This window comes from Hyla sarda, chromosome 4 (assembly GCF_029499605.1).
Source record: "Hyla sarda isolate aHylSar1 chromosome 4, aHylSar1.hap1, whole genome shotgun sequence".
Classification (NCBI taxonomy): Eukaryota; Metazoa; Chordata; class Amphibia; order Anura; family Hylidae; genus Hyla; species Hyla sarda.
In genome coordinates, this window is record NC_079192.1 from 345,742,946 (window position 1) to 345,760,292 (window position 17,347).

A 17,347-nucleotide genomic window follows, 5' to 3' on the forward strand; every position below is an offset into this window, starting at 1 on the left:
GTACTTATTAGCTGCTGAATACTAAAGAGGAAATTATTTTCTTTTTTGAATGCTCTCTGATGACATCACGAGCACAGTTCTCTCTGCTGACGTTATTATAATAATAATAACAACGCTTTATTTATTGTTGTCCTTAGTGGGATTTGAACCCAAGTCCCCACCATGCTGCCCTTAGCATACATCTGCTATGCATCTGCTATGCTTGGTTGCTAAAATGGACAGAGTTGTCAGCAGAGAGAACTGTGCTCGTGATGTCATCAGTATTCCAAAAAGAAAGGAATTTCCTCTGTAGCATTCAGCAGCTAATAAGTACTGGAAGGAATAAGATTTTTTAATAGAAGTAATTTACAAATATGTTTAACTTGCTGCCACCAGTTGATTTAAAAGAAAAAAGGTTTTCACCAGAGTATCCCTTTAATAAACAGGTCCGCATGAACGGGACCCAGGGGGATGGTGTCAGATGTGCAGCTAGCCTTCAACTCAGCCTCCTGTGCACTTAAGAGTTTATTTGCATATTAGAAGATTGTGCTATATCTTAGGAACGCCTAAGCAGACTGGGGTAAAGAATACATAATTTTAGTCCCTAACCCAGACTAACCACTAGGGATGCACCGTAATTTCGGACGCCGAAAATTATTGGCCAAAAATACTCCTTTCAGCATTGTCGGCTGAGTGAATTTTCCACCAATAATTACGGGTGCGTGGCTTAACCCCTTCCCGTCCCATAACATACACGTACGTCATGGGTCAGGTCCGTATCATAAAAGTGAGATGCCTTCTGATATCAGCAGCTGACATCTGCCTGTAATAACGGACATCGGATTGCTCCAATGTCAGTCATCGACCATACTAATTCTTGTAGCTAAGGGCCGCCGCTAATAGGCGACATGCGGAGATTGTCGCGGCCAGCTATTAAACGATAAGTACCATGAAGAAAAACATATCCCCTATCCGAGCACAGCTCAATGGATCTCTATGGAACTCCATTGATCTGTATGAGGAATCTAATGATTCCTCCTAAAAGTCCCCTAAGGGGGCTAAGAAAGTGTAAAAGAAAAAAAATTTAATAAAACCGGTTCCATTTTAAAAGTTGATATCACCCTCCTGTTTCCGTTTTCCATATAAAAAATATGAAGAAAAAAAAAACATTTGGTATTGCCACGTGTGTAATTGTCCCAACTATTAAATTATTATGTTTAACAGCGTAAACGCAAAAAAAATCCAAACGCAAAAATTGCTGTTTTTGGTCACATCACAGCCCAAAATGTAATAAAAACAATATTTAAAAAATGGGGCGGGGCAATGAATTTTCAGTTTGTTTTTGGCCAAGCACAGCCTAAATTTTTGGGTTTCGGACAAAAATTTACTTGGGTGCATCCCTAATAACCACCTATATATTCAGGTTAGTGGGGTTCATCCATTTGTCAGTTTCCCTTTAAACGCTGTCTGGCAGTAAAAGCTGATTTAAAATGTACCAGAGTTAAAAAAGGAAGACCATAGCATATGACATATAAAGCCACTTTAAGATATAAAAAAAAATAGATCATAATCCCAATTTCAGGTAACTTCAGGATAAGCTGTTGTGTATACAGTCAGCACTGTTTCTGGTTATTAGAATATGGTATTTTTCATGGGTTTTTCCATCTGAAAGCAACCAATGTCTAATTTTAATTTCATCCTAAACTAGTGGGTGGAGCCTAGCCTCTATGATGGATCTCATACACCTAGAAGGAGATATTGCTCCCTTCGATTTTTATAGCACACCATAAGCAGCAGCATGGAAGAAAGCTGCAACCAGATACTTCAGTTAGCTGATTTGTCCCAAGAAATGTGAATTATAAGGTTAAGTGGAAAGGGGGGAAAGAAAGAAGCCAAAGGTTGGGTCCACACTACAGAATATCCTTGCTGAAAATAATCCTCATCAGGAACTTTCATTGACATCAGTGGGGCTTTAATTAGACAAGGATTCCAAGCAGAAATTCCACATGGCAATTCTGCTTTGATCTACCTTAAATTACTTGTAAGTAGAGAATATCCAGTGAGGAAATTCTGTAGCATGACCCAACTGAATAAGTGGAGAAAGAGGCATTTTTCTTTGATTAGAAACATGACAAATGAAACGTTTTCTGAAAAGACAATGACAATTTAAGTTATTTCAACTGAAGCTATTATTTTAATGGTGATCTTTTTCCTGTTATACAAACCTTTATAGCATGCCAATGTTAATGCACTCTCTTTAAACTCGTTTGAGTGGGTATTAATGCCTGCTCCATGTTCCAGCAAAATCCTTGCAACCTCGACATGACCAGCACTAGCAGCTTCCATTAATGCCGTGTGCCCATTTTCATTGTGCTCCTCTATATTGGCACCTTCTTCCAACAAAACTTTAACCAAGTCTACAAATCCTCCTGCACATGCATATGTTAAAGCAGTATTCCCTAAAATAAAAAGATTGATATCAATAACTAAAAGAAAACCTGCAAAATAAATATAAAAATATGGACAAAGACACTTATGTTACCTACCAGTCGAAGACCGAGCATTGACATCTGCAGAATGAAGTAGGAGAACCTTTACAATGTCCACAAATCCACCATTAGCTGCTGCCATTAAAGGTGTAATGTCACCTTTATTCCCTCGATCTTCAACATTCGCATGCATTGCAAGTAACACCTGTAGAGTTACCCAAGAATATATTTAAAATTCAAATGACACTTTAATCACAAGCGTATTATCAGAAATTTAGTGGTGCCGTGTCAAAAAGAATCAGAGGACTTGATGCCAGATCAGTTCTTTCCCCCCTTCTTTCAAATTACAGTTGTACTGTTTAAGAAAATTAATGCTATCCAGTTTGAATGCCCTTAAACTGCTAGTCCACTAAAAAGTTATTTAGGAACACTGTATACAGAACGGCTTATGTAGGTACCTATCACAGTTTAGGACTGACCATCATTTCACAAAGAGGAGATGCCTGTGAGAACACCACAACACAGATTTTTGCATACGTTTTGTAGATTCAAATCATATACCGTATATACTCGAGTATAAGCCGACCCGAATATAAGCCGAGGCCCCTAATTTAACCCCAAAAACCCAGGGAAAAAAAAAATTATTGACTCGACTATAAGCCTAGGGTGGGAAATACATCATCCACCTGTCATCATCCAGACCCCGTCATTAACACCCTCATCATCATCACCCTGTCATCATCCAGACCCCCTTTCATCATCACCGCCTGTCAATCCCTTCAGTGGTCTTCAACCTGCGGACCTCCAGATGTTGCAAAACTACAACTCCCAGCATTCCCGGACAGCTATCGGTTGTCCGGGCATGCTGGGAGTTGTAGTTTTGAAACATCTGGGGGTCCGCAGGTTGAAGACCACTGCCGGGCCTTCGTCATCATCCAGACCACCCCCTTTTGTTTCTTACTCACCTCCCCTCGGAGGGAAGGAAGGGTGAGCTGGACCAGGCCATCTATGCTGCAGGGACCGTCTGGTGGTGAGGGTTAGTCGTTTCGGGCTGTATATCTTCACCGGGAGACCCTCTTCTCCGCTCCAGGCCGGCCCCGGACTAGTGGAATTGCCTTGACGATGACGCACAGGGACGTCCCTACGCATGAACGTCCCTGTGCGTCGTCGTCGTCAAGGCAACGTCACTAGTCCGAGGCAGGCCTGGAGTGGAGAAGAGGGCCTCCCGGTGAAGATGGACAGGCAGAGAGTTCATTCGAGTATATGCAGAGGGGGGGGGGGGGGGGGGGGGGCATTTTCAGCAACTCTATATAACTCTGCTTATACTCGAGTATATAAGGTAGGTCATTGTTAATCAAAGCTATACAACATCTAGAGTAGGTGTAGAATTAGTTACTTATTATATTATACTCACTTGTACCAGTTCATAATATCCAGCTGAACAAGCCAAGCAGAGAAGACTTTCGCCTTCTTTAGTATGCTCATTTACACTTCTACCTTCATTGAGGAGTTTACGGACGGCATTTACATCTCCATCTGAACAAGCTTCTGCCAAACTCCGACTGAAAAACAATACAAAGACATACGGTGAGGTTGTCTTTTGTAATAAAGAATTTCCTGCTGAAGAAAATTAAAGCCTTTACTGGCAGCTGTTCTAGATTTTTGCAGAGAAATACATTTTACAAATAAAAAACAATTGTAAGTATATTTGAGCATAACTGCAGATATTAAACTTATGTGTCAACTAAAACATAAAGTAGAGTTAAATCAACCCCAACCCCAGTTTGTGAAGGAGGGGTTTGTATTGTCTGAAGTCCAATACAAATCTATGGGACTTCCAGGACATATCCTGATTGTGTTACTCTTAGGCTGCTGAGATTTCCCAGGGCTTTTAAACTTTCTTCTGCCAGAACAACATGATGGCAAAGTATGATTTAACTGACCGGCAGGCAGGTGCAGAGAATAGTCAGTGTGGGTGACCGGGATATGAGGATGGGAGAGTCATGGCCATCCTCACTAGACTCTGCTAGTGTGTTTATATAATAATTTTATTTACTTTAAGAATTTAAAAATGCAGACTCGGAAACAGGATTTTCAAATCAAAGTTCAGTGTTTTATTTACACTTGGCACACAGCAAACAGTCTAAAATGCGAACAAAAGAAAAACGTAACAAGAAGTCCACCTGCTTTCCTTAGGTGTTTGTCCACACCTGAGTTCATGCCATGCGGCATCAAGCAAGTCTTTTCCAGGCCTCCAGGCAGTCTGCTCACAAGCTTCCAAACTTTCAGGGAAGATCTGCACACTCAGCTCTCTCTGGCAGTGTGAGCTGCAACATGCAAATCCCCCTCAGCTGGTGAGGCAGCCTAGCTTTAAGGCCACCAAAAGATGGCCTTGATTGTGGAGAATGGGCCCCAACTAACACTTGACCATTCACAGTAAGAGCCGTCCCGGATTGACCTTCCAGCCATACTACGGCCACAGTGTCAGTCTGCATCGCAGCACAGACACTGAATACATACCGGCTCTTACTTCACCAAGGCCAGGCGCCTTGGTGACATATCACCCAACCGCCATGCCTTTCAACTTCTCACAAATATATATATGCCTTCATCCATATGGAGTTCAATGGAACTTTATTGATCTGTATGAGGAATCTAATGAATCCTCCTATAAGTCCCCTAAGGGACTAGGTTTAAGAGAAAAAAAATGTTTTCATAAAAGTTTAAAAAGACACACATTAACCCCTTCCATGTTAAAAGTTCAAATCACACCCTTCCTATATAAAAACATGTAAAACATAATATAAACATTTAGTATCGCTGCGTGCGTAACTGTACAAACTATTAAAATATAAAACATTATGTATCCCATAGGGTAAAAGACGTAAAATGTAAAAAAAAAAAAAAAAAAAAAAAAAAAAAAAAAAAAAGAATTGCAATTTTTATAAAATCACAGAAAAAAAGGAAAAAATAAATAAAATAAAAAGTCAGATCAATACCAGAATGGTACCGATACAAAAAACAGATTATGGCACAAAAAATGAGCCCTCATACAGCCTGATATGCATAAAAAATATAAAATAAATAAAGACGGGTCAAAAAATGGCAATTAAAAAAATTCGAAAAAGTTCAGAATTTTTTTTTAAATTTGTAAAACTTGATGGAAACTATACAAATCTGGTACTGCTGTAATCAGGCCGGCCTAAAGTATCAGAACAACAGTAGAAAAGAAAACCACCAAATTTGCTAAATTTTTTATTTAGACAATATGTTCGGCATTGTCTAAAGGGTTAAATGCTGACATCCATGGGATCGCCGCTGCCACCGATGATTAAATAAGGCAGCAGGGAGCCTTGTTCTCAGTTGCTCTGAGAGAGGCCCTATTTATTTCAATGAACCTAATGTATCAGCCAGTGACAAGAGTGTTGTCTTGGACTCAAAAGTTCTGCAATTTTCAGATACACCTGGAAAACGAACCAAATTTAGTCACTAGCTCACTATGTTTAGCCCCTGCAATGATTGGGCCCTATGCCTTTCCGAGCACAGATAGATCAGCATGCTATTTTAATGTTTTGCTGATGAACCCATGCCTCAGAAGGCACAAACAATGTTAATCAGGGATGTGGAAATCCTATCGCCTGATGCCCAGGACATGTAGTTCAAGGCGCCAGGCAGGTGAATTTTTCAAGCCTCTAACCCCTTTTTCGGGCAAGCAGGCTCGGACCTGAAAACCACCGACAAGTACGGCGGCTCTCAGGGTGTATGGAGCAGTCTCCTGACTCGAGACGGCTCCATACCTGGCAGACCCCAGCTGATTGCTGGGTGGTGAATGCTCCCTGGTGACCTAGTGGAGTGGATCGCGATCCACTGCAGAGGTAGCTGTAGGGATTTCCTCTTGTTCCCTGGTGTCCGTGGCTCTGTCATTGATAGAGCATGGCTGGACCAGGCTTTATCAATGGAGTGCAGAGCAAACATTTCAATGGAGTTCAATAGAACTGCATTACTCTTTATGAGGAATCTAATGATTCCTCCTAAAAGTCTCCCAAGTGTCAAAAAAAAAAAAAAAAAAAAAATAAGTTTTATAAAAGTTTAAAAGACATTAAACCATTCCATATTAAAAGTTCAAATACCCCCTTTTCCTATATAAAAAATAAAAATAAAAAAAAATTATCCAAACTATTAAAATGTAACATTATATATCCTGTACGGTAAATAACGTGAATGTAAAAAAATAAAAAATATTAAAAAAACACATTTTTTATATAACATCCCAGATAAAAAGTAAGCGATTAAAAAGTCAGAGCAATACCAAAATGGTACCGATACAAACAGCAGATTATGGTGCAAGAAATTCACCCACATATAGCCTGATATATCAAAAAAGAAATAAAAAAAAGTTACAGGGATAAGAAAATGGAATTTTGGAAAGTTCAGAATATTTTTTTAAAATTAGTACGTGATGGAAACTATACAAATTTTGTATTGCTGTAATCAGGCCAACCTAAAGTATCATAATAACATGTTAGCTTGACCACAAGGTACATGGCGTAAAAAGGAAAACCAAATTTGCTAAATAATCTGTTTTCTTTATTCCTTACACCTCACCAATATTTTTGTGTTTCAGAGCATATGTTACGGAAAAATAAAAGGTATCATTACAAATTATTGTTGGGCGAGGGAAAAAAACAAGATCACAAAAATTTTAATTGGGACAAGTAGATTGTTCTCCTGTATTAGTCCCTTGAGCAAGAAGTTTGTTTTAAAATGTCCACACCCCTGTTAATACAACCTTATTCAGCAGTCAAATATTAAATGGACACTATGGTTAAAATACATTTTTGCTATTGCTCTCCTAATGGTAAATAAAAAATGTTACTAATGTACTTTGATTTTTATTTTTTTTTTTATGAAGTTTTGTATGTTTTATTTGTGTCCAGAGTATATCTAAGAGTGTGGCTAAGAGTGTGTGCAGCCTTAGCCAATCATAGCTCCTCTCACACACTGCTACACACAGCCCAGAGCAGTTCAGAGTGAGGGAGGAAGTTCTCCCCTGTATGGCTTCAGATGATGTCACGCCTGCTGGGTAACGCCACTTCCCAGTCTGTAAATCTGACAGACTGAGCAGAAAATAGAGCAATATCAATGTTTAGAAAACTAAAAAATATTACTGAAATTCTGTCCACTATAACTTCCTGCCATTCTTCTATGATAACTAAAGTGGATGAGCTGAGACAGGAATTAATTATTCTACGCCAGGGGTCCTCAAACTACGGCCTGCGGGCCACCCACCGGGTGTTTTTACCTCGGGACATCCCTGTATTCTGAAAGATGCTTTCGGAACTCAGGGACGCCTCTTTTAAGTCCCTGCGGCCTCACGTTTTTAAAGTAAACGCGGGGACTGCCGGGAGCTAGCGCATGCAGGGACGTCACTGACGTCCCATGCGTGCGCCCATGGCAACGGAGCGCGGAGGAGTCGGGTATAAGTAAGAAGGATGCGCGCTGGCAGTTTGTAATTATTTACCAGCAGCGCATAAGCTTCGGTGTTCCGTCCACCGATCCTGCTATGGCCGGAGCGGTGGTCGGAACACTGAAGTGGGGCAGTACACAGGCATACAGCCTCCAGCCATAATGTATCGCTTGAAGCTGTATGCCTGTGGGGGAACATACGGCCAGCCTAATGGGGGGGGACGGGACTATATTGCACCTAATGGGGGGGGAACTATACTGCCAAACTAATGTGGGGGGAACTATACTGCCAACGTAATGTGGGGGGAACTATACTGCCAACGTAATGTGGGGGGAACAATACTGCCAACGTAATGTGGGGGGAACATACTGCCAACGTAATGTGGGGGGAACATACTGCCAACGTAATGTGGGGGGAACATACTGCCAACGTAATGTGGGGGGAACATACTGCCAACGTAATGTGGGGGGAACATACTGCCAACGTAATGTGGGGGGAACATACTGCCAACGTAATGTGGGGGGAACATACTGCCAACGTAATGTGGGGGGAACATACTGCCAACGTAATGTGGGGGGAACATACTGCCAACGTAATGTGGGGGGAACATACTGCCAACGTAATGTGGGGGGAACATACTGCCAACGTAATGTGGGGGGAACATACTGCCAACGTAATGTGGGGGGAACATACTGCCAACGTAATGTGGGGGGAACATACTGCCAACGTAATGTGGGGGGAACATACTGCCAACGTAATGTGGGGGGAACATACTGCCAACGTAATGTGGGGGGAACATACTGCCAACGTAATGTGGGGGGAACATACTGCCAACGTAATGTGGGGGGAACATACTGCCAACGTAATGTGGGGGGAACATACTGCCAACGTAATGTGGGGGGAACATACTGCCAACGTAATGTGGGGGGAACATACTGCCAACGTAATGTGGGGGGAACATACTGCCAACGTAATGTGGGGGGAACATACTGCCAACGTAATGTGGGGGGAACATACTGCCAACGTAATGTGGGGGGAACATACTGCCAACGTAATGTGGGGGGAACATACTGCCAACGTAATGTGGGGGGAACATACTGCCAACGTAATGTGGGGGGAACATACTGCCAACGTAATGTGGGGGGAACATACTGCCAACGTAATGTGGGGGGAACATACTGCCAACGTAATGTGGGGGGAACATACTGCCAACGTAATGTGGGGGGAACATACTGCCAACGTAATGTGGGGGGAACATACTGCCAACGTAATGTGGGGGGAACATACTGCCAACGTAATGTGGGGGGAACATACTGCCAACGTAATGTGGGGGGAACATACTGCCAACGTAATGTGGGGGGAACATACTGCCAACGTAATGTGGGGGGAACATACTGCCAACGTAATGTGGGGGGAACATACTGCCAACGTAATGTGGGGGGAACATACTGCCAACGTAATGTGGGGGGAACATACTGCCAACGTAATGTGGGGGGAACATACTGCCAACGTAATGTGGGGGGAACATACTGCCAACGTAATGTGGGGGGAACATACTGCCAACGTAATGTGGGGGGAACATACTGCCAACGTAATGTGGGGGGAACATACTGCCAACGTAATGTGGGGGGAACATACTGCCAACGTAATGTGGGGGGAACATACTGCCAACGTAATGTGGGGGAACATACTGCCAACGTAATGTGGGGGAACATACTGCCAACGTAATGTGGGGGAACATACTGCCAACGTAATGTGGGGGAACATACTGCCAACGTAATGTGGGGGAACATACTGCCAACGTAATGTGGGGGAACATACTGCCAACGTAATGTGGGGGAACATACTGCCAACGTAATGTGGGGGAACATACTGCCAACGTAATGTGGGGGAACATACTGCCAACGTAATGTGGGGGAACATACTGCCAACGTAATGTGGGGGAACATACTGCCAACGTAATGTGGGGGAACATACTGCCAACGTAATGTGGGGGAACATACTGCCAACGTAATGTGGGGGAACATACTGCCAACGTAATGTGGGGGAACATACTGCCAACGTAATGTGGGGGGCTATATTGCACCTAATGCGGGGGAACATACTGCCAGCCTAATGTGGAGGACTATATTGCACCTAATGTGGGGGAACATACTGCAAACGAAATGTGGGGGGCTATATTGCACCTAATGTGGGGGAACAATACTGCCAACCTAATGTGGGGGGGGGGGGGGGGGGGTGATTATACTGCCAGTCTAATGTGGGGGAACTATACTGCCAACCTAATATGTGTGTGTGTGTGTGTGTGTGGGGGGGGGGGGGGGTTATACTGCCAACCCTAATGTGGGGGGGAACTACACTGCCAACCCTAATGTGGGGGGGGGGGAACTACACTGCCAACCCTAATGTGGGGGGGGGGGGGGGGGAACTACACTGCCAACCCTAATGTGGGGGGGGGGGGGGGGAACTACACTGCCAACCCTAATGTGGGGGGGGGGGGGGAACTACACTGCCAACCCTAATGTGGGGGGGGAACTACACTGCCAACCCTAATGTGGGGGGGAACTACACTGCCAACCTAATGTGGGGGGGAACTACACTGCCAACCTAATGTGGGGGGGAACTATACTGCCAACCCTAATGTGGGGGGGAACTATACTGCCAACCCTAATGTGGGGGAGCTGTGCTGCGTACTTAAAGGGGTAGTCCACTAATAAGATATATAAAAGTGTGCATAGGAATTTGCTCATTTAAAAAAAAAAATATTTAATTATAGTCCGGCCCTCCAACGGTCTGAGGGACCGTGAACTGGCCCCCTGTTTAAAAAGTTTGAGGACCCCTGTTCTAAGCCATGAGACTCAAAAGTTACGAGAACGCACCAAGGAGGTGGAGAACAGAGTCTCTACGGTGGAAGATACATTACGCCCTATCCCTCAGCAAATTTATGACCTGCAGCGACCGTTTCGAGGTATGGTGGATAGAGCAGATGACTTTGAGAACCGACTGAGGCGTAACAACGTTCGGCTGGTGGGCCTTCCTGAGAAGGCGTAAGGTGCTGATCCTGTGGCGTTCTTAGAATCCTGGCTGAAAGAGCTGCTGCCTCCGGATACCTTCTCTCCCTTCTTCGCTGTGGAGCGGGCCCATAGGGTCCCTGCCAGACCTCCTCAGCCGTTTCTAGCAAGGACCCTTCACTTTAAAGACAGAGACGCTATCCTGAGAGCAGCGAGTATCAAGGGAGAGGTGCTATGTGGTGACAGCATAGTCTCCTTCTACCCGGACTACTCTGTGGAATGGAGAAAACAGCAAACCCAGTTTAGGGAAGTTAGAGCCAAACTCCGCTCCAAGGGTTATAGCTATGCCATGTTGTACCCGACTCGGCTGAGGGTGGATGGACGCACTACCAAATTCTTCACTTCACCTGCGGAGGCTGCCCCTAGAGCTGCTCGGCCGCTGGACTGATGATCCTGTTGGACTGCCTGCTCTCCTAGTTAGTTAGCGGGTGGACTGTAAGTGTAAGCTGTCCGAGGTTCGAGTTCCCCCTAGGATTTCCCGGGCTAGTGGGCTAGGGGGTGTTGAACTTCGTTTAATGGGGGGGGGGGGGGGGGGGGGGGGGGGAGGTCGTGGTTGATGGATTTTAAGTAGCTCCTGCACTCGTTCAATGTTGTTCCTGACCCCCGGCTCGATCACACCAGTGGTGTGGACCCCGGATCCTCTGCATTAGCCTTTTGGCATCTGGGGTTGGGCCTTACTGACCTTTGGAGATGTAAATAGCCGGATGACTCAGTCTTCTGATACTACTCCTTGGAGCATAGAACTTTCTCCCAAATTGATCTCGCTTTTGCTTCAGCTGACCTACTGCCAGGGGTGAGTGAGGTGTGCTATACTAGTAGAGGGCTCTCTGATCATTCTGCCTTAATAGTTAGCTTGTCCCTAGGCCCTCCTCACGTTTGTGGAGAATGCACCTTGGGTGGCTTCAGCTGGAGGAAATATCTGCTGCTTTGGAGACCTCTAACTGACTACTGGGCCCATAATGCCTCTCATCTGGATGTCCTCATTCAGTGGGATGCTTATAAAGCCACGGTTAGAGTAGCATGGTGGGGGTGGCGGGTAGGAGGGCGTTATTGGGAGCCCGGGAGCAGGTGCTGCAATCAGAAATAGGGGTTCTTGAGGCAGCGGTGGTGAGGGAACCTACTCCAGAGGCCAAAAGGGAGTGGGCTAGGGCTCAGAGTTCCTTTTGATTGTCCATAAAGATCGGGTTCATTTGAAGTGAGCAGCGAGGGAAGCAGCCATATTTGAGTTTGGTGATAAGAATGGTAAACTTCTGGCCTACCTGTCTAGGGAAAGCCGCCCTGTGGCTTCTATACCCTGTGTACGCGCTTGGGATGGGTCCCTTAGATCTGACCCGTCGGTCATTAATGAGGTCATCCACTCCTAAAGTACCTTGTATTCCTCCCCCTCTGGGGTGGCCCCTGAGACTATACAGTCCCCTTGTCCCGCTGACCTCGCTCCAGTCCTCTGGTCTGGAGGACCCGTTGACGGCTGAAGGGGTGTCCAGGGTTATTTAAGACTTGCCCTCTGGGAAGACTCCGGGACTTGATGGATTTGTTGGGGACTGGTAGAGTCTGAATGAGGAGAAATTGATCCTAGGATCCTAGAGTCTCCTAGGAATGTATCCACCTTTTCCAGCCCACCGGAGCACCTGAAAGCTGAACTAATTTATGCAGGATAAGTGATCAACTACCGAGCCGAGTTCGTGACAAATCGAATTTACTGTAAATTCGCTCATCTCTAATGACTATGTTTGGAACAGGAGGGGAGGGGCTAATGGACTTGTTTATCTGATGTTTAGTTGATTGAAAAACCAATAAAAATATGTTTTAAAAAAAAATAAAAAAAAAAATAAAAATAAAAATAAAAAAAAACACAAGAGACAACCTGTTGGGGACCACGGGCGTATGCATACACCCTTGCTTCCTGGTCCGTGGGAATTTCGATCCCCGCTGCTAACCGGACAGGGATCGAAATGGGACGCCTGCTGAAATCATTCAGAGGGCATCCCATGCAAATGCCTGGGGGGGTCCAGATCGGCGAGACAGCCCCGATCATCCCAGAGGATAGGAGCGAGGCGGCAGTGTGCCACCTCCTCCTATCCCCTGCGATTGGCCAATTGGCGAATCGCAGAGCAGGGGCATGTTCATTTCGCCTGCTCTGCCCGCCCATGGATGTCGGGGCAGAGCAAAAGGAAGATGGCGGCGGAGTGCGGGGGCCGTTGTGGGAACTGCCAGTTACCTGGGCTCACGCAGTGACCGAGGACCGGCTGACAGGAGGCGCAGGCAAGTGGAGGCGGCGGCGGCGGCTTCCTAGATACAGCTGTGAAGATCGCCGTAAAGTTATCTTCACTGCTGTATATGGGAGTTTCAAAACTACAACTTCCAGCATGCCCAGACAGCCTTTGGCTTTCTGGGCATGCTGGGAGTTGTAGTTTTGCAACATCTGGAGGGCCACAGTTTGGAGACCAGTCTTTCCAGATGTTGCAAAACCACAACTCTCAGCATGCCCAGACTGTCCAGACATGCTGGGAGTTGTAGTTCTGTAACATCTGGCCCTTCAGATGTTGCAGAACTACCACTCCCAGCATGCTTGGACAGTCTGGGAGTTGTAGTTTTGCAACATCTGGAAGGGCACAGTTTGGAGACCACTATACAGTGGTGTCCAAACTGTAGCGCTCCAGATGCCAATTCAAAGAATGCCAAGACTGTCCAGGCATGCTGGGAGTTGTGGTTCAGCAACATTTGGCCCTTCAGATGTTGCCGAACTACAACTCCCAGCATGTCTGGGCATACTTTGAGTTGAAGACTTGCAACATCTGTAGGGCTACAGTTTGGAGACCACTACATAGTGCTCTCTAAACTGTTCTCCTCCAGTTGTTGCATGAGTACAACTCCCAACATTCCCTTCAGTTGTCTGAGCATGCTGGGAGTTGTAGTATTGTAACAACTGGAGGAGCACTAGTTGGGAAACATTGTCTGTTTCCTAACTCAAGTGTTTCCCAACCTGTGTGCCTCCTGCTGTTGCAAAACTATAACTCCCAGCATGCGCTGACAGACAGCAACAGCTGGAGGCACATGGGTTGGGAAACACAGAGTTAGAAACAGACAGTGGTGCGGAAACACTGCGGTAGTCTGTTACCTAACTGTTTCCAATCCCAACCAGTGTGCCTCCAGCTGTTGCATAACTACAACTTCAAGCATGCATGGTCTGTCAGTGCATGCTGGGAGTTGTAGTTTTGCCCCCCCCCCCCCCCACCCCCACGTGAATGTACAGGGTACATTCATGCGGGCGGGTTTACACAAGTTTCCCGCTTCAAGTTTGAGATGCGGCTAATTTTCCACTGCTGCAGGAAACACTGTAAATCTCCGCCCGTGTGAATGTCCCCTATAAACACTACTCAACACTAAGCCTAAATAAAGAGTAAAAATACTACATATACACCCCCTTACACTGTTGCGCGCGTGCCCCCCCCCCCCCCCCCAAATAAAATAAAAAACATCTTGTACGCCAGTTTTTCCAAAACGGAGCCTCCAGCTGTTGAATAACTCCCAGTATTGTTGGGAGTTTTGCAACAGCTGGAGGCACCCTGTTTGGGGAAAACTGGCGTAAAGTATTTTTGGTAGAGGAGGCAAGTGTAACGCTTGCATCCGGGTACACCCCTATGAAAATCCCTAATTTAGGCCTCAAATGCGCATGGTGCTCTCTCACTTTAGAGCCCTGTTGTATTTCACGGCAAAAGTTTAAGACCACTTATGGGGCATCTCCTTACTCAGGAGAAATTGCGCTACAAATTTGGGGGGCTTTTTCTCCTTTTACCCTTATGAAAAGGTAAAGTTGGGGGTCTACACGAGCAGGTTAGTGTTAAAAAAAAAAAAAAAAAAAAAAAAAAAGGAGAAAAAGACCCCCAAAATTTGTAACAGAATTTCTCCCAAGTACGGAAATACCCATATGTGGACATAAAATGCTCTGCGGGCGCACAACAAGGCTCAGGAGTGAGAGAGCTCCATGTACATTTGAGGCCTAAACTGGTGATTGGCACAGGGGTGGCTGCTGGTTACAGCGGTTCTGACAAACGCAAAAAAAAAAAAAAATCCCCACATGTGACCCCTCATGGAACGTAACAAGGATACAGTGAGCATTTACACCCCACAGGTGACTGACTGAAGATTTTTGAAACAGTTGTCCTTGAAAATTAAGAATATAATTTTTCATTTGCACAGCCCATTGTTACAAAGATCTGTCAAATGCCAGTGGGTGTAAATGCTCACTGTACCCTTGTTATGGTCCTTGAGGGGGTAGATTCCCAAATAGTGTGCCATGTGGGGTGTTTTTTGCTGTTCTGGCACCATGGGGGCTTCCGAAATGTGACATGTCCCCCAAAAAACCATTTCAGCAAAATTTGCTTTCCATAAGCCCAATGTCACTCCTTCCCTTCTGAGCCCTCTAGTGCCCCCGCAGATCACTTTACATCCACATATGAGGTATTTCCTTACTCGAGAGAAATGGGGTTTTCAATTTTGGGGGACATTTTCACCTATTACCCCTTGTGAAAATGAAAAATTTGGGGGTAACACCAGCTTTTTAGTGAAATATAAAATGTTTCATTTTCATGTCCAACTTTATTGAAAATTCGTCAAACACCTGTGAGGTGTTAAGGCTCACTGGACCCCTTGTTAGGTGCCTTGAGGAGTATAGTTTCCCAAAGAGTATGCCATGTGGGGTGTTTTGTCGCTGTTCTGCCACCGTAGGGGCTTCCTATGTGTGACATTCCCCACGAAAACCATTTCAACAAAATTCACTCTCAAAATCCCATTGTCACTCCTCTTCTGAGCCCTCTAGTTCGCCCAAAGCGCTTTACATCCACATATGAGGTATTTCCTTACTCGAGAGAAATTGGGTTACACATTTTGGGGGGGCTTATTCTCCTTTTACCCCTTGTAAAAATAAAAAATATGGGTCTACAAGAACATGTTAGTGTAAAAAATTAAGATTTTGAATTTTCGCCTCCTATGGAACACATTAAGGGTTAAAAAAAACTTTCTGAATGTCATTTTTTATGCGTTGAGGGGTGCAGTTTTCATAATGGGGTCCATTATAGGGTATTCTAACATAAAGACCCTCAAATTCACTTCAAAACTGAACTGGTCCCTGAAAAATTCAGATTTTGAAATCTACTTGAAAAATTGCTGCTGAACTTTGAAGCCCTCTGACATCTTCAAAAAGTAAAAACCTGTCAACTTTATGATGCCAACATATAGTAGACATATTGTATATGTGAATCAATATATCATTTATTTTGTATGTATTTTCCTTACAAGCAGAGAGCTTCAAAGTTATAACAACGCAAAATTTTCACATTATTCATGAAATTTTGGAATTTTTCACCAAGAAATGGTGCAAGTATCGCCGAAAATTTACCACTAACAAAGTAGAATATGTCACGAAAAAACAAACTCAAACAAATTCAGTAGTACAAGCATCCCATAGTTATTAATGTTTAAAGTGACAGTGGTCAGAATTGCAAAAAATGCTCTGGTCCTTAGGGTCAAAAATAGGCTCGGTCCCCAAGGGGTTAAGGATCCAGACTGTACCTGTATGCCCGAGGAAATTTTGGTCCCTGACGAGCGCCGGGTGAGGACCGGAGCGGGTTGCCTGCCGAAAATCATTCATTAGGCATCCCGTGGCAATGCCTGGGGGGGTCCTGAGATCAATTCACATTGGCGATTTGCGGTGATTCCAGGCTTATCGGATCTTTGATGACCCGATAGCCTGGAAAATATGGATGATCGGAGCTGTCAGACAGGGAGCACCTCGGGAGCAGGCGGGGACCCGGACCTGCGAGTGGAACAGGCAGCGGGGAGGACCGGCAGGCAAGTGGAGGCAGCAGTGAAGATCTCTTTAAAGTGATCTTCACCATAGGGGCACCATTGGGGCTTCCTAAATATGACAGGCCCCCGAAAAACCATTGCAGAAAACTCACTCTCCAAAATCCCATTGTCGCTCCTTCCCTTCTGAGCCCTCTAGTGCACACACAGAGCACTTTACATATGAGTTATTTCCTTACTCGAGAGAAATGGTGTTTCAAATTTTAGGGGATTTCTCTCCTTTTACCCCTTGTAAAAATTAAAAACTAGGTCTACAAGAACATGTGAGTAAAAAAAAAATTAAAAAAAAAAATGTAAATATAAAATTCAAGATTTTGAATTTTCTCCTTCACTTTGCTGCTATTTCTGTGAAACGCCTAAAGGGTTAACACACTTTCTGAATGTCATTTTGAATACTTTGAGGGGTGCAGTTTTTATAATGGGATATTTCTAATATGAAAGCCCTTCAAATCCACTTCAAAACTGAACTGGTCCAT

At 44.7% G+C, this 17,347-nt stretch overlaps 1 protein-coding gene across 3 annotated transcripts in view; it reads right to left on the reverse strand.

The window, feature by feature from the left end:
- The window catches only part of ANKHD1 (ankyrin repeat and KH domain containing 1), a 236,889-nt gene that overhangs the window by 107,506 nt on the left and 112,036 nt on the right, over window positions 1-17,347 (reverse strand). For all 3 annotated transcript variants that reach the window (XM_056516547.1, XM_056516546.1, XM_056516545.1), the window contains exons 2-4: window positions 3,883-4,030; window positions 2,526-2,673; window positions 2,205-2,438 (exon numbers count right to left, since the gene is read on the reverse strand). In XM_056516547.1, the coding sequence (XP_056372522.1) occupies window positions 2,205-2,438; window positions 2,526-2,673; window positions 3,883-4,030 (530 nt within the window). The remainder of the gene's footprint in view (window positions 1-2,204; window positions 2,439-2,525; window positions 2,674-3,882; window positions 4,031-17,347) is intronic.